A 19,897-nucleotide genomic window follows, 5' to 3' on the forward strand; every position below is an offset into this window, starting at 1 on the left:
GGTCCCAAATTAGATCCCCAGCACCAGGCCACATGCTGACACAGTCCCCACGGCACTGCATTTGGGACCCGCGGCTTCACATCAGAATGAGCCTCCTCTTGCGTGCCACTACCACCCCAATCAGCTCAACAACGAGACTGGCAACGACCAAGGGAAAGAGGACAAATAAATAAAACATGATGCAGGGAGACCCCGAGTTTTCTTTCCTTCCCAGAATCTGGTCTTCTGCCCTCCGCACCTGAGGACTTGGTGAACCAGCTGTGAAGCCTCTTCTTCAGCAAACTAGCTGACACTGCCTGAGTCCCATCAGCTGATGGGTCACCCAGGGATGCCCTGGCCATCTTTCCAGGGGGCTTGGGGCGCCCTCCTTCCCCACGTGGGAAACAGAAGTGCTGTATCAGGAGGGAGTGGCCTTCAAAATCGCCAACCCGAAGCCTGAGGGTTACTTTCAGAGGACTGTGCAGTCCACTTCTCATCTTTGGCCACTCCCCGGCTTGGTTCTATGACTCAGCTGTGCCCTGGACAGGCGCAGAGGAGAGAGGAATCTAGGCAGGGTGGCGCAGTGCGCTGGCTTCTTGGTCCTCACTGCCCAGGAGCGGGCAGCTGGCCTGGCCAGCAGGCTTTCTTCTGGGCCCTTCATCTAAAGGGTGTCAGGAAGTGTCTCAGGAAGTGTCCTGCACCGTGTGCAGTAGAGTTGGCACGGAGAACATTACTCGGACCCCTTGCAGGAGCCGTTCACTCTGCAGCTGTGTCCCGGTGCTCGAGTGCGTGTGTGTGAGGTGAGGGGTCAGAACTCCTTGCCAGTGCGTTCCCCGTCATCCCAGCACCCCCAGACACTCCGGCTCCCTCTTTGTCTCCTCTTGGAGGTGTGCGTGCAAAACCTTGCGCCGCGCGTCCCGGCCGGCGTGCGAGCGCGGGGGGCGCACCCTCGCTCCCCCACTCTTCCCGCGGGGCCACGGTGAGCCGGAGCCTGGTGCTGTTTGGTCTGGAGCCGAGCGGGGGCTTGCATTGATCCATTGATTGTGCGCGGTCTGCGCCTGACCTCCCTGCTCCCGGGGAAGCCGTCTCCATGGAGACCGGGCCGGCTCCCCCAGCTCGGGATTGTAAATTCCTGCAGGCAGCGGGCGGCCCGGCAGCCTGGGGAGGGGGCGCCGCGCCCGGGCGCGCAGGGGGAGCGGCCGCCGCGCCGAGGCCCCATTTGAAAGGAAAAAAGGGCACGAAAAAGGAGGTGGTGAAGGAGGAGGGGGAGTGGGGGGGGGGAGGAGGAGGAGGAGGAGGAGGAGGAGGAGGAGGAGGAGGAGGAGGACGAGAAAGAGCGAGGAGAGGAGGAGAAAGAGGAGGAGGAGAAAGGCGAAGAAAAAGAGCCGGAGCCTGGGAGAAAGCAGGAGAGGAAGAAAGAGAGGCAGAAAGGGCGTGTTTCTGGGGCTGCGTTTCCCCTCCCCTTTCTCAGGTCCCCGGCCGAGGCTCGGCGCGCTCTCGGGCTGCAGCTCTCTCCGGGCGAAGCTGGGCAGCGGGTGCGATCATTCGGAGCCCAGCGCGGCGCCCCCCAGCCTCGCCGCGCCCCGCGCCCCGCGCCCGGCGGCCGGCCCGCAGCCCGCTGCGCCGGGAGCCTCCGGCCGAGGGCGCCGCGCCCCGCGCCCGCCCGCCAGCCCGGCCCCGGCGGGGCGCCCGGTCCCCTCCCCCGCCGGCACGCGGGGGACCCGGCCCGCTTCCGCCGGCCCCAGGCGGCCGGGCCCGGCCCCGGCTGCCCCCCGGCCCCCGTGCGAGCCGCGACCATGGGCTCGGGGCGCGTGCCCGGGCTCTGCCTGCTCGTCCTGCTGGTCCACGCCCGCGCCGCGCAGCACGGCAAAGCGGCGCAAGGTAAGCGGAGAGGGGCGCGGGGTTGCGGGGCGCGGGCGCGGGGCTGCGGCTGCCAGGGGCCGGGGCAGGTGCGGGGCAGCGCGCGCGGCTGTCACGGCCCGCGCCGACGCCCCCGCTGGGGAGCTGGGCTGGGGGGCGACTGTGTGTGTGTGTGTGTGTGTGTGGTGTTGGAGGGGGGTCGCGTGGTGCGCCCCATGCGCACCAAGGTTGGAGGAGCCGCCGAGCCGGCCCCGGGGAGGGTTTTTATTGGGGGGCACGGAGGTCCAGGGCCGGAGGGACCGCCGCACACCTCCCAGTTCTGCTACTCCATCTTCCTCCAGACTTCTGTGCCCTCCCCAAAGTCCCCGCGGCGGCTCCGTTTCTCTCAAACACTGCCAGCAACTCCCGTCGTGGCCTTAAAGTTGAGAGAGCTCGCAAAGAAGGAAAACTTTTCCGCCAGGCCGTCGATTCCTTCCTCATCCCCCTTCTCCCCCTCCTCCCACCCGTCGTGCCGACGTTAGACGTTTCGGAGCTGTGGTCCTTTGCCGTGGGCAAACGGTACCGAGAAGGAGCATCTTTTGCTGGCCAAACCAGCTCTGCCGCGGCTGTGGGGCAAGGGGCCGAAGAGAGGAGAAATTTCATCGCTCTGGCTCCGGGCAAGAATGTCGCGTTTCTGCCTCTTTGGGGAGGGGGGAGTGGGGGTGGGCGGGGGAGCCTCTCGCCTTTGCATGGCTTTCATTTCTTATCATAATATTTATTTATTAAGGCCCCGGGTTTCCAATTCCATTTAAATCCAGGTCAGAATTGCATTAAAATAACAAAGTCAAATTCCAGGCCAGGCAGCTCCGAGGGATCCCTCTAGGAATTAGAGAGAGGCCGGGAGGCCCCTGAGCCCCGCTCCGTGACCCCAAGGCTGGGCTGTTAGAAACGGGGTTGGTGGGGCCAGGCGGGCGGCCTGGGGGACAGTCTCCCCTCCCCCCTTGACCGCTTGCTGCACCCTCCCCCCTCCTGCCCTCACCCAGAAAGAGATTTATATGGTCAAAAAGAAAAATTCCTCCTGGCAAAGGCTTTGCCCTGGAGGCCCCCCTACTTTTTACTGCCCGCCCCTGGTTCCTGATTGGGGGGGGGGGCGGGAAGCCCGGCAGCCAAGCTGGGGTGTGAGATGGTTGGCCTAGAAGGGAACATTGAACTTGGGAGTTGGGGAGCCCCGAGCGTCTGGCGTTCTGCACCCGGTGTGTCCGAACTCAGCGGCTCCGCGCGGCGCGGTGTCCACTCACCTCCCCTCCCACTCATCCACCTCATCCTCATTTCCCCAAACATGCCTCTTCCCTGAACCCCGAACCCCTTCCTCCTCCAACCTGTCCTACGCGACCCACACAGAGCTCCATAGTTGTCAGACCCTACCCCCACCCACCCCCTGGCAGCCTCCAACTGCTCCCTCTTACTCCAGTCCCCGACCCCCTGGTCAGTCACACAGCCCCTCCACGGCCACCCGGGGCTGGGCGCAGCCCCCTCCCGCTGCTGTGGACTGACTTGTGTTTTCATAAACAAAGCTGGCTTTTGTAGTGTATGCTGACTTACTCATAACATGGAATTAGCTCGGGAGTTTAGTCTGAAGGAAGGAGCAGATTTCATGCAATAATCCACAGACGAGATAAGGGCTGCTTTCAAGTTGGAGCCAGTGTCTGTTGTGGAGTATTCCGTGGGATGTGGGGGGGTGGGGGGCGCCGGAGACTCCTAGAAGGGACAGGTGCTACCTGCCCTGGGCCCGGCTATTCAGAAACGTGCAAACTGGTCTGAGGAGGTGACCAGGGCACACGGTGGCCAGACCAGGAGGATGTTCCCTGCACCCCCTCCAGCCCCACTCAGTGATGGACCAGGTGGCCTTATTTCCTAGACAGTGTAGGGAGAGAGGGCATCCCCGACTTCCCCAAGCCATGTCATGGGTCCCAAGGGTGCGTTCAGACCACATGCTCTTCAACGCGGAGCCAGCCTGTCTTCGAAAGACACATTCTCTATGCAGAGAGAGTTGCCCTGACCTCTGGGGACATCTGGGGCTCTGTCCCTTCGCCTCAGAGCCTCCAGGGGGAGGACCCAAGTGATGCGGAGTTGGGGAACGGAGGGGTAGAATGCAGGCCAGGCTCTGTGTGCATGTGTGTGCGCGTGTGTGTGCACGTGCAAGGTTTGCCACCATCAGGTGACAAAGCTCCCCGTCTCTTGCGACTCGGTTGGTTGCTAACGGTGATCGTACCCCAGTTCTTGCATCCCCCCAGAACCACGGGGGATGGGGAGGGGACGCTTGGTATGACTGGGAGTGGGGGTGCAAAAGCGGCCGAGGAGGCTCCGAGTGTTTTCCAGTGTGTCTGGCCGTGTATTCTAAAGTAGACAGACTGGATAACCAAGATAATTGTTAACTTAAAAGCATTAATTTGCTTTGCTTTTTTTGGGGGGGGGGAGCTGGGGGGGGGGGGGGAGCAGCCGCAGTTGAAAAAGCCGTAATCCCCGCGGAGGGCTCAGGTTACAGCTGAATGAAAAGGTCTCCTGGGCTCGGGAGGAAACTTGTCCGCAGGGCGGGCTCGGGGGAGCCAGGCTGGCCCCAGCCTCTCTCTACCTGGCTGTTTGCTGATAAAGTTGCGTATTTAGAGTTTCGCCGTGCGCGCGCGCGCCCCCCGCTACACAGGGCGTCTCTGTGCCCGGAGCGTCTCGGGTCTCCGTCTGGGGGCGTGTGCGTGCGCCCCGCTCGCCTCCCCCCACCCCCTCCGCCCTCCCCTTTCATGTGGCTGCTCCCCGCTCCCCCGGCTCCTGTGGGCAGCCGTACAGTGAGCGAACTGTTCCTCCCCGCCCCTCCCGCCCCAAGACGAAATGGAAACCAGCACCGTGTCCGCGGGCGAGGGTGGCCCCCGTGGGCAGCGCCGCGCGCCCCATCCACGCCACAGGGCAGAGGGGGCGGTCCCGCGCCCGGCGCCCCGAGTCCGGCCACCCCTCAGTGCCCATCCTGGGCTCCTTATCTCCCACCCCCTGTCCCCCAAGGGTGGAGAAGGCGGGTGGACCGCCTAGAAATTCCTCTGGAATCCCTTTGACCTCTCTCCTCTCACTGACAGATACCCCCACCCCCGGAGGGGAGCGGGGCTGGGGGAGTACCCACACTGGTCCCACTGCTGACCCCTGATCTCCTTCCGCCTCTCCCGGGCGGAATGAGGGAGGGCTGGGGTGGGGTAGGGGGCTGAAAGACCCTGGGGCCAGATTTACTGCCGGCAGTGGAAGAGGAAAGTTCGCAGCCACCCCGTCTGTGAGATTATTTTTCTGGAACCTTCAGGAAGCAGAGAGGGCCTGCTGAGTGGAGTGAGGTGGGCGCCCAGGGAGACCTGCTGTGGAAGGAGCCGGGCCTGGTTGCGTGTTCATGGGGCCATGTGCACGGGTATGCCGTACCTGGGTGTGTGCACACGTGTGTGCATGTATGTGATGGGTGTGTGTGCACGCATATATGTCTGGATGTGTATGAGCATGTGTGTGTGTGCACACATGTGCTGTGCATGCAGGGCCTGTCCCAGATCGGCGTGTGCATGAGTGTCTGTGTATACTCGTGTGTGCGTGCTTGCGTGTGCCTGGGCTTCTATGTATGCTCGTGTGTGTACATGCGTGTGCCTGACCCAGATGTGCGTGTTGTGCATGGGACGTCTATGCACGCGTGTGCGTGCACGCACATGGCTGACCCAGATGTGCGTGTGCATGGGCGTCTGTGTGTGCGTGTGTGTGCGTGTGCACAGGTCCAGGCCAGAGAGAGGGAAAGAGGTTGCTGGCGTGGCGCCGGCCTCTTCCTTTCACTGGAGAACTAAAGAGGTGGAGTGTCTTGGGGCTTGGTCCCTGAAGAAGTGGCAGTGCCCACTTCTTCAGCCCAGTTGTAAGACCTGAGTCTGGAAACAGGGTCTGCTGGGCTCTCCGGGGGTGTGTGGTGGGGTTAGGAAAACGAGCCTAAGGATTGGGGAAATCCTTTCCTCTCTTGTCACATGAACTCCAGTACCAGTCGGGTCCCTTCGTCTTGCAGCTCTGGCACGTGGCATGGGAGTGCCCCAGTGGACGGGGTGAAGAGATGGTACAGCAGGTAGGGCTCTTGCCTTGCACGCAGCCCACCTGGGTTCGATCTCTGCCATCCCATAGGGTCCCTTGAGTACTGCCAAGAGTGCAGAGCCGGGTAACCCCTGAACATCACTGGGTGTGGCTCCCAAATAAAACAAAACAAAAAGAAAAGAAATACCCCAGTAGGGAGTCTGGAGAGATAGTGCAATGGCAGGGCACTTGCCTTGCACACAGCCGACCCGGGTTCAATCCCCAGCACCACATATGCACCCCCCCCAATCCAGCACTATTAGGAGTAATTCCTCAGTGCAGTGCCAGGAGTAACCCTGAGCACCGCCAGATAGAGCCCCCAAAAAATGCCCCCGTGGGAGGCCCAAACCCCCATGGCAAGATTCTGACCAGCAGGAGCGCCCCAGAACTCTCTCCTGAGCCCCAGGCCCCCCTCCCCAGGCCCTGCTCCCCTGGCCCCAACCTCCATCACCACTCTCTTCTCATCCGTTCTTTCTCTCCCTGGTCCCTGAGACCCTCTGGTACTGGAGAGCTCTTCCCATTTCCCTCCAGACAGGCAGCATGCCCTGGGAACAGCCAGGCAGAGCAAGCCATGAGTGCACATGTGAATCCAACCACCTCCCTCCCCCCGGAGTCATGGCCAGTCTGAGGGCCAGACGTGGCACACAGCTGGGTACCCCTGGTGAGTTCTCAGCGAGGACCCTCCCCTCAAAGTCACACAGTTTCAAGCCGAGGTTCCGGTTTGCTTGCCAGTCTTACCCCTAATGCTCCCCAAAGAAGGCTTTAGGGTCCTCACTCTTCCCTCTGGCGCTGTGGGCTGGGATGCCAGCCTGGGCCAGGACTGATCCACGGGCTGATGCAGCCTCCACGGGGTGCATAGCAAGACACACACACACACACACACACACACACACACACACACACACACACACACACCACTCCAGCAGTGCCCTGCGCTGTGGGCCTAGAGAAGCCGGACGCCGGGAGAAGGGGATGCTTAAAGGCAGACTCCGGGGAGCAGGGTTACACAGAGGACGTTTTTACAAGTTTCTAATTATATTTATTTGGAGTTTTCCTCCGGCGGTTGGGAGCTGTTAACAGCGGGGGCCTGTATCCCTGGTGTTTGTTTTTTGTTTCTAACCAGCTGCTCAGGCCTCCGTCGGCCCGTGAATCCCGGGGTAGGAGACACCTGCCCACACGTTCCTCCCTGCAGCTGTCTTTGCCCACCTTCCCTCCACGGGGCACTCCACAGCCCTGCCCGCTGGCTGGGTGGGGGGCATTGGCATGTCCACCCTCATGGACAGGAATCCCGGGACTCAGTCCTGGCTGCCCCGCGCTCTGTGTTCTTGCAGAACTTGGCAGGTGGCGTAGGCCAGCAGACGAAGGTGTCGCTTCTGAACCCCGGGACAGCTGTGGGAGCCTGTGGGGAGAGTCATCCGGGAGACAGAAGGCTGCACAGTAGCCGCCTGCTCCTGCTGGTTCTACCGTGAGACTCAGAACCCTACACGGATCAGGCTGCGTGGACGGTTCACTTGCAGTTACTTTTTCTTTTCTTTTTGGGTCACACCCGGCGATGCACAGGGGTTGCTCCTGGCTCTGCACTCAGAAATTACTCCTGGCGGTGCTCGAGGGAATATAGGGGATGCTAGGAATCAAACCCGGGTTGGCCGTGTGCAAAGCAAACGCCCTACCAGAGGTGCTATCACTCCAGCTCCTCACTTGCAGTTCCGTGGTCTTGCATTGCATTGTTTTTCCTGTTCATTCGAGGGAGATTGATTTTCATGCCGCGGGGACCCGCCTCTGTCTGCTGCCTGTCTCCCCACTCCCATGCACCCCTACCACCACTGATGCCTCACGTGCTCGGCTCTCTTCACCCCAACAAAGGCCTCTGATTGGGGGGTGTTGGTCTTGCCCACAGTGAAAGGGAATAGGGTCTTCCCCATTGAGGCCAGAGGTTCTCCAGCTGATTGGACCTGACGCTCCCTATCCAGAAGTAAAGTTACTCAGGGACCCCTTGAAACCTGTCCACTTTATGGGAACAAACAATGCACCCCCCGAGTGTACTTGAGGCTGCTACAGCCCCCATGATCCTTCCAGCACACCCTCCCAGGTTTGGGGGGAACATGGCCACCTTGGGGGGAAAGAGGGAAGCCCTCAGGGTGAGGAGACTCTGGGACTCAGCCCCCCAGCCCTGCCCTCACCAGGCGTCAGGTGCTGCTCCTGAACCTTCGAGAAGCAGACTGAACTCGTGTGAAAACCATGAGTTCTTCCTTTTTCTTGGTTTTGGGCCACATAGTAGTGCTCAGGGCTTGCTCCTGGCTCTGTGCTCAGGGTTTGCTCCTGGCTCTGTGCTCAGGGTTACTCCTGGAGGTAATGTAAGGCTGGCGGCAGAGCTTGGGCCGGCTGGTATAAGGCAAGTGCCTTCACCTCTTATCCAGCCCCAAAGGTTTTTCATATTATTGGGTTACACCCGGCAATACTCAAGTGTTACTCCTGGCTCTGTGCTCAGGAATCACTCCTGGTGGTGCTCTGGACACCATATGGGATGCCGGGGATTGGACCCAGGTCGGCTGTGTGCAAGGCAAACGCCCTCCCCACTGTACTATCACTCCAGCCCCTACTTTTTTTGTTTGTTTTTGGGTCACACCCAGCAGCGATCAAGGCTAACTCCTGGATCTGTGCCCAGGGATCACTCTGACAGAACTCTAAGGACCATATATGTGCCAGGGATCTAACCGTGCCAGCCGGGTGCCAAACAGGCACCCTACTCTGTATACTATCCAACTGCCTCCCCAAAGGTTCCTCCTGAAAGAGCAGTGCTCTCTCGCCTCTCCTTGGGTCACATATGTGGTTTAGGGGACTCTCGAGGCCTCGCTCACCCCCACCCCCGAGCATGGTCCAGGTCTCCAAGCCTCAGCCCCCTTCCAAAGGGGAGCGATCCCGGGCAGCAGCCCCAAGCAGCACCAAATGTGCGCCTTAAGAGGGCATCTTCCTCTCTCTGTGCCGCCTCTCCCTGCCCTGATGATCGACTTCCTGTGACTGTCCTCCATCCAGAACACATGTGGAGTTGTAGGGGAATGAAGGGAAGAGCTTCTTCCTACAAGGACACAGAACAGAAAGGGTGCCATGGGGTGGACTCACCTATGCCCCCAGCAGCCCATCCATCCATCTATCCATCCATCATCCATCATTCATCGTCCATCCATCCATCATCTACCTATCATCCATCCATCCATCCATCCATCCATTCATCCATCATCCATCCACCCCCCATGCATCACCCACCCATTCTTCCTGTCCGCTGACTGGACAAGTTTTTGTTTTTGGGCATCACCAAGTGGTACTTAGAGATCACTCCTGGCTCTATGCTCAGGAATCACTCCTGGTGGTGCTCAAGGGACCATATGGGATGCCAGTTGGCTCCATGCAAGGCAAACGCCTTCCCCGCTGTACAATCACTCTGGCCCTAACAAATACTCACCAAGGGACTTGCATGCATTTGTCCTTTTCACTTCTACATGCCTCACCTAGCACCTGACCTGACATAACAAAGATACTCCGTGAGTCTTGGTTGAGGATTGAGTGAATCTGCTCGCCTCCATCCCAACTGCTGAGCAAGGCTCACAAAGTCAAAAGTCACACCCTACGGTATAAAAAAAGCACATGGAGTAAAAATTCCTGGTACAAGGTAGCAGATAAAGGCTATCAGAGGGTGGTGGTTGGCCTGTCCCTCAGAAAACCTAACCATCAAAAGTGTGAGGGATAGAAAAGCAATCGGGGGAGAGGTTGCAGCTGCTTTTTTTGGGGGGGGCACGCCAAGCAGTGCTAAGGGCTCACTCCTGGCTCTGTGCTCAGGGATCCCTCCTAGTGGGGCTCTGGAGACCATCTGTGGTGCCAGGATCGAACCTGGGTCAGCTGCCTCTAAGGCAAGTGCTTCAACCCTGTGCCCTCTGTCCTAGATGGAACTTTGAAGGAGATGAAGGATATACTTGGGGCGGGAAGTTTTGTAGCTTCCTTGGAGGAGACCCTCAGAAGGGACTCAGGTGCCTCTGTGTGATATAATCCACCCTCCTGGTCTGCCTTTGAACCCTCGCCTCCCTGCCCGCACTGAGCAATGAGCACTGTGTGGGTGAGCAGTTTGTAGCGCAGCCAGGAGAGTTGTCTGGGATGCCGGGGCCATTGCAGACCCATGTGTCGGTGCCCAGAGAGGGTGAAGCACCGGAGGGCAGGGGCCCCCTGTAGCCAGCGCTCTGCCCCTTCAGCATTGTTCATCCCAGCACTCTGAGTAGGGGTGGAGCGGGGTGGGGATCCTCACCAGCCTCCCTCCTGTGTCCCTCTCTGCTGCGAGTGGTACCTATGGGGGCTGGAGTGGGCACTTGCAGGGTTGCATATCCCCACACCAGACCCAAAGGGGGGCTTTCCTAAGGGGGAGCAGAGAGCAGAGAGCGGAAAGGATTTGGAGGAGAAAGTCGGAGGGAATGAAACTAGTAAGGCAGGGGCTGGAGCGATATAGTACAGCAGGTAGGACGGTTGCCTCACACACGACTGACCAGGGTGCGATCCCTGGCATCCCGTGTGGCCCCCCCAAGCACTGCCAGGAGTGATCCCAGAGTGCAGAGCCAGGAGTAACCCCTGAGCTGGGTTCCTCTCCCCTTCCCCACAAAAATATATAGTGAGGCAGGGGATTAAGATGCTTGCCTTGCACCCGGCCGACTCGGGTTGGGTCCCCAGGAGGCACTCCATATGGTGCCCCTGAGCCCACCGGGAGGGAGCCCTGAGCATAGAGCCAGGAGTAAGCTCTGAGCACTGCTGGGTGTGACCCAAAACAAGAACAACAAAATAGTGAGGTATTTTTGCATGCTTTACATATGGAGGTCCAGGGTTCCCTTCCCAACAACCCCCCCCATTCCTATACACATACACACACACACACACACACACACACACACACAAACTTTCTTTTTAATTTTTTTTTTTTAATTTGAGGCACCGTGATTTGCAGTACTGTCTGTGGTAAGGCTTCACACATCAATGTTCTAACACTAAACCCTCCAGAATGTCCCCTTCTGTAGACCAGTTCTGGGGTTCTATTGCCTTTCTTCATTAAGAGTGAACTTTCACTGAGCACTTACTATGTGCCTGCACTGTCGCACTAAGTACTTGACCAGAATCAGCTCTGGCTTGGGCCAAGCCCAGGGGAGAGATGCTGTTTTCAGGAGCATTAATTATGATGATGATCATTATCTCTTCCCTTTACAAAGAAGGGAGTGAGGAATTTCCAAAGCTGGCCAGGACTGCTTGAGTCCTTTCTGGATCTTTCCAGAACATTCCTTTAGCCCCTCTATCCCCATTGCTGCTCTGGGTCTTTGTCTGGAAAAGGGAGTTCTAAAGCTCGGGGGAGTGGGCAGAGTGGTCACTTGTGATAGATATCCCCAGGGAGTCCCAGCACACAGCCAGGGTGACCTCAGACTGATATCACCCAGCCAGCTGGCCAGTCAGCCCAGCCGGGCACAGAGTGAGTGCTAGGACTGGGTTCCGCACGCACACACACCCACACCTGCCTCCCGGGGTCAGAGGATGTCAGGGGGTAAAACTGTGCCCTCTTTCCAAACTCAGGTTTAGATCTGTTCTCCTGTGAAAGCTTCCGGAGGGAAGAGTGGGCCAGACAGGCCTCAGGAGGCGCCTTTAAAACAACAGCAGACGAGGCCAGGGACATAGTACAGCGGGTGGGGCGCTTGCCTTGCACGTGGTGGGCCTGGGCTGCATCCCTGGCACTCCGTATGCCCCCTACCCTCCCCCCGAGCCCAAAGGAGTGATTCCTGAGCACAGGGCACCACGGGGTACAACCCCCAACCAGACAAGACTGCAACAGAAGACAACAATAGCAGAGGGTCTGGGAGATTGATTACTCTAAGGACTGAGCGCTTGCTTTGCTGGTGGGAGGCCTGGGTTTGATCCCCGACACCCACCGCATGGTCCCCTGAGCACTGAACCAGGAGTCATCCCCCAGCACTGTCCGGTGTGGCCCCAGAATGAAATAATAATAAATAAATAAAGCCATAGCAGAGAAGCTGAACTGAACAATAACTCCCGGACCATGTGTCTGGAACAGAAAGTGCATCTCCTAGGTGAAGAATGGGGCATGGGGGGTGGCGTAGAGGGCAGGAGGGTGACCCAGAGGGTGGCAGAAGGTATAGGGAGGCGTGGCGCCTTCCAGGACAGACTGCTGAGAGGAGGAGCCCTGGACAGGAAGTGGGACCCTGGTGGAGACTGCCTAGGCTCTGCTGGCCCTCAGTAGTGCTGGGCACTGCCCATTTACAGGCAGCTGCAGGACTGGGAGCTCGGATAGCCCCAGGCCTCAGGTTATTATTATTCCTGAGGTTAGCCATGATGGCCCCACAGAAAGATGGGATTATTATTATTATTTAAAACAATAGCAGTTGGGGCTGGAGCGGTAGCACAGCGGGTAGGATGTTTGCTTTGCACACCCCGACCTGGGTTCGATTCCCAGCATCCCGTATGGTCCCCCGAGCACCGACAGGAGTAATTCCTGAGTGCAGAGCCAGGGGTAACCCCTGAGCACTGCCGGGTGTGACCCAAAAAGGAAAATAAAAATAAAACAATAGCAGAGGAGGCCAGAGAAATAGCACAGCGGGCAGGGCGCTTGCCTGGCACATGGCTGACCCAGGTTCGGTCCCCAGCACCTCACATGGTCATGAGCCAAGCAGGAGTGATTCCTGAGGTTAGCCATGATGGCCCCACAGAAAGATGGGATGAAATTGTTTAAAACTTTCGGAAGACATCAGACCTCAGCTCCCAGGCGCCTCGGCTTCCTTGTGGGCTGACACTTTCTCTCTCACCTTCTGCGCGTCTAACATGGTGCCACCCCCAGAGTCCTCCTGGACACCCCCAAAGTCCTCCTGGACACCCCCAAAGATGCTTTCTGCCTCACCCAGGCCCAGGGGGGCCTTTGCTTAGAGCCCCTTCCACAGAGCTCTCTGAGAAGGCCCATGACTGTGCTGACCCGCTAAGCCCCACCAACGAGCCCACTAGCCATGTGGCCCGGGGCTGGTGCCACAGAGGGACAGCATGTCGCTTGAGAGGCCACACGTGGCATGTGTGTCGAAGACGGGTCTGAGATGCGAACACATTCCATCAGGCAGCTCACTGGCAACTCCCAACCCCTCCTATGGAAGTATTATCCCCATTTTTATGTATTTCCTATTGTATTGGTCACACCCAGGGTGCTCAGGGGCTGTTTTGCTGGGGTGGTGGGCCAGCCAGGGTCTGCCAGGGGCGAGGCAACCACCTTCCCCACTGTGCTATGTCCCCAATACCATTTTATTTTATTTTATTTTATTTTGTTTTTGGAGCCCGCACCACCTTGGAGCCACACATGGTGGTGCTCAGGGCTTATTCCTGGCTCTTTCTGTGTTCAGGGATCAAATCCTGGCCTGGCTTGGGGACCCTATGGGATGCCAGGGATCGAACCTGGATCGGCCACGTATAAGTCAACAGCCCTTCCTGCTGTGCTTCTGTACTATCGCTCTAACACACCTGCCTCATTTTGTTTTTTTTTTATTTATTTGGTTTTGGGGGTCACACCTAGTGATGCTCAGGGGTTACTGCCAGCTCTGCACTCAGAAATCACTTCTAGCAGTGCTTAGGAGACCAAATGTGATGCCAGGGATTGAACCTGGGTTGGCTGTGTGCAAGGCAAGCTTCCTACTCTCTGTTCTATCAATCACTCTGGCCCCAGCACGTGCCTTATTATTATTATTATTATTATTATTATTATTATTATTATCATGATAGCATAGCAGGTAGGGCGTTTGCCTTGCACGCAGCCAACCTGGCCAACCCAGGTACAATTCCTCTGCCCCTCTCGGAGAGCCCGGCGAGCTACTGAGAGTATCTCGCCTGCACAGCAAAGCCTGGCAAGCTACCCGTGATGTATTCGATATGCCAAAAACAGTAACAAGTGTCACAATGGAGACATTACTGGGCTCGCTCAAGCAAATCGATGAACAACGGGAGGACAGTGACAGTGATTATTATTATTATTATTTGCTTTTTGGGTCACACCCGGTGATGCTCAGTGGCTACTCCTGACTCATGCACTCAGCAATTAACTCCTGGTCGTGCTTGGGGGACCATATGGAATGCTGGGAATCGAACCCAGGTCGGCCGCTTACAAGGCAAACACCCTACCCGCTGTGCTATTGCCAGGCCCCACATGCCCCATTTTAAAGGGGAGGAACCACGAGAATCCAGGAGCCGGTCTAGGGCGTAGCAGTGTAGGGTCTGAATGGGAAACTGACAGGTTACAGAGTGTCGGTCCTTTCTCTGGTAGTGTGTGTGCTGTCGCTGTTTTCTTCATCGTTCTCATTCTCCAGGCAGCCCCTTCCTGACAGGAGGGCCAGGGGGGTCTGTCGTTAGAGCTGCTCTTCCTTGGCTCCGTTGTTCTCCCTCTTCCTTTAGGGCTGATTCCCGGCAGGCTGAGCCCTGGGACAGCGCAGCCTCCCGAGGGGAGGAGATGGAGCTCCCTCAGAGCCTCACAGAGGCGGCAGGAGGGGGCTGGAGGGGAGCAGGCGGAGCTGCAGAGACATCCAGAAAGTTTGAGGTCCAGTTAGTTTTGCGGGGGGGGGGGTTTGTTTTTGTTTGGGGACCACACTGGCCATACTCAGGGCTTACTCCTGCCTCTGCGCTCAGGATTCACTTCTTGGTGGTGCTCGGGGGCCCAGATGGGATGCTGGGGATGGAAGCCGGTCAGTCGTGTGCAAGGCCAATGCCCTCCCCACTGTACGATCGCTCCAGCCCCGGGGGCCAAGTGTTTGGGAACATTCCATTCCTCCACTTGTCCTGACTTCCTACTTTGGGAACCTCAGGAAGCCTGAAGTTTCCTGTTTCCAGCTATGATGCGTAGTTGCCTATAAATTCGATGGATTCCCAGGCAGCTCCCTTAATGAAAGGATCAAAGAAAATAAGCAGCAGTGAGGGCTGGGAGGGGGTTGGGGGGAGAGCTCAGATGCCCATTCCACCCCCCCCATATCACATGTCACCCCCTGAGCACTGCCAGTGTCGATATGGTGGTCCCCAGGCACCGCTGGGTGTGACCCCTATTTTTAAAAAGTTCTAAATTTGGGGGCCAGGAAGAGTTCAATGGTTAGGGTGCTTCCCGGCGCATGGCTAACCTCAGTTCAATTCTCGGCACTATTTATGGTCCCCCAGCACAGCCAGGAGTTAAGTTTTAGACTTTTTAAAAGAACATATCGAAGGTTTGGAGAGAGAATACAGGGGTCAAGTGCTAGCCTTGCACGAGGCTGATCCCAGTTCAATCCCCAGCACCACGTAGGGTTCCCCAAGCACCATCACGAGTGATCTCTGAGCACAGAGCTAGGAGTGAGGCCTGAGTACTGACAGGTGTGGCCCACCAATTTTTTTTCTTTTTGGGTCACACCTGGTGATGCACAGGGGTTACTCCTGGCTCATGCACTCAGGAATTACCCCTGGCAGTGCTGGGGGACTATATGGGATGCTGGGAATTGAACCCAGGTCGGCTGCGTGCAAGGCAAACATCCTACCCACTGTACTATTGCTCCAGCCCCCAATTTTTTTTTTTAAATAAAACATCAGGGCCAGAAAGATAGTACAGTGGGTAGGACAGTTGCCTTGTATGCGGCCGATTCCAGGGTTCAGTCACTGGTATTCTATATGATCCCCCTGAGCAATGCCAAGAGTGACACCTGAGTGGAGGGCAGGAGTAACCCCTGAGCACCACCAGGTGTGGCCAAAAAATAAATAAATGAATAAATAAATACATTTAAAAAAAATCAAGCCTCTTAAGGATTTGGAATCAATAGATTTTGATAAGCCTAACCATGTGTTATTTACTTTTGTCCTGGCTGGAGCAATAGCACAGCGGTAGGGCATTCGCCTTACAAGCGGCCAACATGGCCGACCCGAGTTCGATTCCTCCGCCCCTCTCGCAGAGCCCGGCAAGCTACCGAGAGTATTCGATATGCCAGACACAGTAACAACAAAGTCTCCAATGGAGACGTTACTGGGCCCGCTCGAGCAAATCGACGATCAACGGGAGGGCCTTTACTTTACTATTCATTTATTTTGGTTTGTGGGTCATTCCTAGCTCAGTGCTCAGGGGACCATACTGGGTCCTGGGAATCAATCGATGCTAGGCAAATGTGTTACCCCCATTTCTGTTCTACCTCCCCACGCCCCCAATTTTAACAAAAGCCCGAAATACTGTAGCTTGCAGATCCCGGTCATGAACCCACTGTTTTGATCTATGCCTCTCCCTCTCTCTCCCGGTCTCCCTCCCTCCCCCTCCCTCTTCCTCCCTCCTCCCTCCCTCCCCCCCCTCCCCTTCTCTCTCCTTCCCTCTCTCCCTTCCCCTCCCTCCCTCCCTCCCTCTCTCTTTCTCCCCCCCCCCCCTTTCTTCCCCCTTTCCACCTTTGCCAGTTTGGGGGCCACACCCAGCAGTGCTCAGGGCTTTCTCCTAACACTGCACTCAGGAATCAACCCTGCTTGGCCCTCCCCTCCCCTCTTCTCTTTCATAGCTGCTGCTGCTGCTTCTGTCCTGCCTCGGTGACCCCTTTCACCTCTGAAGTGCCTTAGCAGAGGTTCTGGGGCAGGGGGTGCCCAGAGACTCACCTGAGGGGCATCAGAAATTCCTGAGGGCCCAGCCTCAGCCCCGCCCAGGGAGCAGCATCCTGAGGCTGACTTTAAGGCCTGGGGTTTCTCTGGACCGGCAACTGGGGCTCCTCCCCTGACTTCTGAGGCCTCCGGTGCAATGCCCACGTCCAGCTTCCTGTCACCTCTTCGTAATCCCGACTTCTTTCCTTGGTTCTACCTTGGAGCCTCTGTTACCCGCCCCTCCCTCGGACTCACCGAGCACAAAGAAATGTTTGTCCCCCACTTGGCTTCGCTTTACGTTGCAGAAACTGGCTTCTTGGCCTGAGACCCTCCTTCAGTCTCTTTCCCACCTCTTTTTTTCTTTTTGCTTTCTTTGGGGGGCCACACCCGGCGTTGCTTAGGGGTTACTCCTGGCTTTGCACTCAGGAATCACTCCTGGTGGTGCTCGGGGCACCATATGAGATGATGAGAATCGAACCCGGGTCGGCCGCGTGCAAGGCAAACGTCCTACCCACTGTGCTATTGCTCCAGCCACCCCCCTTTTTTTCTTTTTTAATTTGATTTTGGGACCACACCTGACTGTCCTCGGGTCCTGTGCTCAGAGGTCACTCCTGGCTGTGCCTGGGGGTCTGTCCACCATGATCACAGCAGGCAACCTCGTGCGAGGGAAGCGCCTTGCTCCCCGCTTTCTCCGCAGCCCCAAGGAGCTGCCTTTGGGGGCTGGAGCGATAGCACAGTGGGTAGCGCGTCTGCCTTGCACGCAGCCGACCTGGGTTTGATTCCCAGCATCCTGTATTGTCCCTCGAGCACTGCCAGAAGTAATTCCTGAGTGCAGAGCCAGGAGTAACCCCTGTGCATTGCCGGATTTGACCCGAAAAAGGAGCCACCTTTTGTTGCTAGATCTTGGGTGGCCCTTCCCTCACCCAGCTCTTCGAGAAACACCTCCTGCAACAACTCCAGGTGCAGGAAGAGAGGAGGGGAGGGGTGCCAGGGACAGCGGCAGCCCTGGGGATAAGAAGCCCCTCTGGGGCGGGGGAGCAGGAGACCGAGTGGCCTCGAGTACCCTGCTTAGCAGAGACAGACGCGGGACTGCAGGCTCCAGCCCCTGCCAGCTCCGCGGGCCGCCGCCACTGCTGTTGACAGCACTGTGGCCAAGGACGCTCTCCCAGGACGGAGCTGCCTCCCTAAAGCTCCCTGGCGCCACGGAGGGCAAGTGGGAGCAGGCCTGGCCTGGTGCGGGCTGATGGAGGACGCCCCTTCTCGGCTCCCTCTCTTCCTCTCTAATTACCAGTGTCCGCTGGGCCCTGCCACCCGCCCAGAGGGTCTGTCCCCTCCCCTCCCCTTCCCTCTAAGCCTTCGAGGAGGAGGAAGAGGAGGAGGAGGAGGAGGAGGAGGAGGAGGGTCACCACGTAGGGTCCTGGCTCCCCCCTGGAGGAGGAGGAGGAGGAGGAGGAGAAGGAGGAGGAGGAGGAGGAGGAGGAGGAGGAGGGTCACCACGTAGGGTCCTGGCTCCCCCCTGGAGGAATATTTCTCATCAGCTTCCGCTGTGTGCCCCCATCCCAGGGTTTGTGTGTTATTAAAGCCCAGGGGGACGTTTGGGAGGATGGGACTTTAGCTGTCAGACCCAATTAAGGATATCTGAGAGCAGGACGGGATCTTTCTGGATTCCTGAGTGACGGGATGGCCACTGAGTGGGACGTAGCCCGCCCGCTGCCCGCCGCTGGACGTCTCACTCTGTGTGTGTGTGTGTGTGTGTGTGTGTGTGTGTGTTTAAGGGGCTTCGGGACCCTGGGGAACCACTTTCAAGCCACCCTTCCAGAGGTACCCAGGAAGGGTGTCACAGGCCTCCTCTGCTCCCCCTCCATCCCCACCCCGCCAGATGTGGACGAGTGTGTGGAGGGGACGGACAGCTGTCACATCGATGCCATCTGTCAGAACACGCCGCGTTCCTACAAGTGCATGTGCAAGTCTGGGTACACGGGAGACGGCAAACACTGCAAAGGTGAGGTGTGGCGTAGTGGGGGTGGGGGGGGGCGGTGCTGCAGAGACCACAGACTGTCCGGCCGAGTCCAGACTAGCACTGTGGGGGCATCCGAATGCGACTGAAGTCCCCTCACTTTGGGAATCTGCCTCCTGATACCCTCACATCTTGCCCATCAGGAATTCAAGCAGGTGGGGCTGGAGCGATAGCAGAGTGGGTAGGGCGTTTGCCTTGCACGCGGCCAACCCAGATTCGATTCCCAGCATCCCATAGGGTCCCCGAGAACCGTCAGGAGTAATTCCTGAGTGCAAAGCCAGGAGGAGGAGGTACCCCTGTGCATCGCCAGGTGTGACCAAAAAAGCAAAAAAAAAAAAAAAAAAGGAATTAAAGCAGGTTACCTCAGGGGGTTATGTGGAAAATAATCACATATCCCCCTCTTTGGGGGAGCCAGGGGAGCTCCACCTGTAGGGAGTCCAACTGCAGTGCTCAGGACTGACTCCTGGCTCTGTGCTCAGGGGTCGCTTCCGGCCAAGCTCAGGAGACCATAGACATCCGGTACTGGGGATCCATCCTGAGTTGATCACATGCAGATAGGGACCTTGACCCTGATCTCTCTGCCTCCCCCCTTTTTCTCTTTATGGTTTTCCCCAAATAATTAAGTGACACAGATCAAAGTGAGATGCTCTTTGAAATGTGCAGCCTTCTGGGTTGCTAAGATTTCAGCAGCCAAGATACACTAACTCATTCCTGGTGACCTGACAAACTGGAAAGTGGTTTTTGTCCTGCCGACCGAGGTTCTTGAAAGTTATTTGGGTGAGGCCAGAGAGATGATGCAGGGGTTGACACTTGTCTTGCGGCTGCTGGCAGCGGTTCGAGTAACTGGCACTGCGTATGGCCTCCTAAACACTGCCAGGTGTGGCCTCTGTGTACCACCACCTGTGGGAGCCCACAGAAAATAAGAAAATAAGTTTTAGAGAGGCCAAAGAGAAATCCCGGGGCTTAAGGCATTTGCCTTGCATGCAGCCAAGCCGGGTTCCGTCCCTGGCACGATAGAAGGTCCTGCAAGCATCCCCAGAAGTGACCCCTGAGTAGGAGGTGAGGAGAGAATTATTTCATGCCCTCTGACTCAGGAATATGAGAGACCGACTCAAAGGAGCCGCAAAGAGTCAAAGCAGAATGGGAGCCAAGATGTTCTTTGAAGCATTATATATGGTTATAAAATAAATGGAAAGAATCCAACAATAGACAAAAGGATTCATAGATTCCTTTTATTATTTTTATTTGGTTTGGGGCCACACCCGGCCCTGCTCAGGGCTTATTCCTGGCTCCGCATTCAGG

General features: G+C 57.6%; 1 protein-coding gene across 1 annotated transcript in view; it reads left to right on the forward strand.

Annotated features, from left to right (window-relative positions):
• Positions 1-1,740: 1,740 nt before the first annotated feature.
• Positions 1,741-19,897, forward strand: part of SCUBE3 (signal peptide, CUB domain and EGF like domain containing 3) — a 37,740-nt gene continuing 19,583 nt past the window's right edge. Inside the window, exons 1-2 of the mRNA XM_056132636.1 lie at positions 1,741-1,860; positions 18,458-18,580. Of these exons, the coding sequence (XP_055988611.1) occupies positions 1,776-1,860; positions 18,458-18,580 (208 nt within the window). The 5' untranslated portion in view covers positions 1,741-1,775. The remainder of the gene's footprint in view (positions 1,861-18,457; positions 18,581-19,897) is intronic.

Source organism: Sorex fumeus, unplaced genomic scaffold, assembly GCF_029834395.1.
Source record: "Sorex fumeus unplaced genomic scaffold, SorFum_2.1 ptg000094l, whole genome shotgun sequence".
Classification (NCBI taxonomy): Eukaryota; Metazoa; Chordata; class Mammalia; order Eulipotyphla; family Soricidae; genus Sorex; species Sorex fumeus.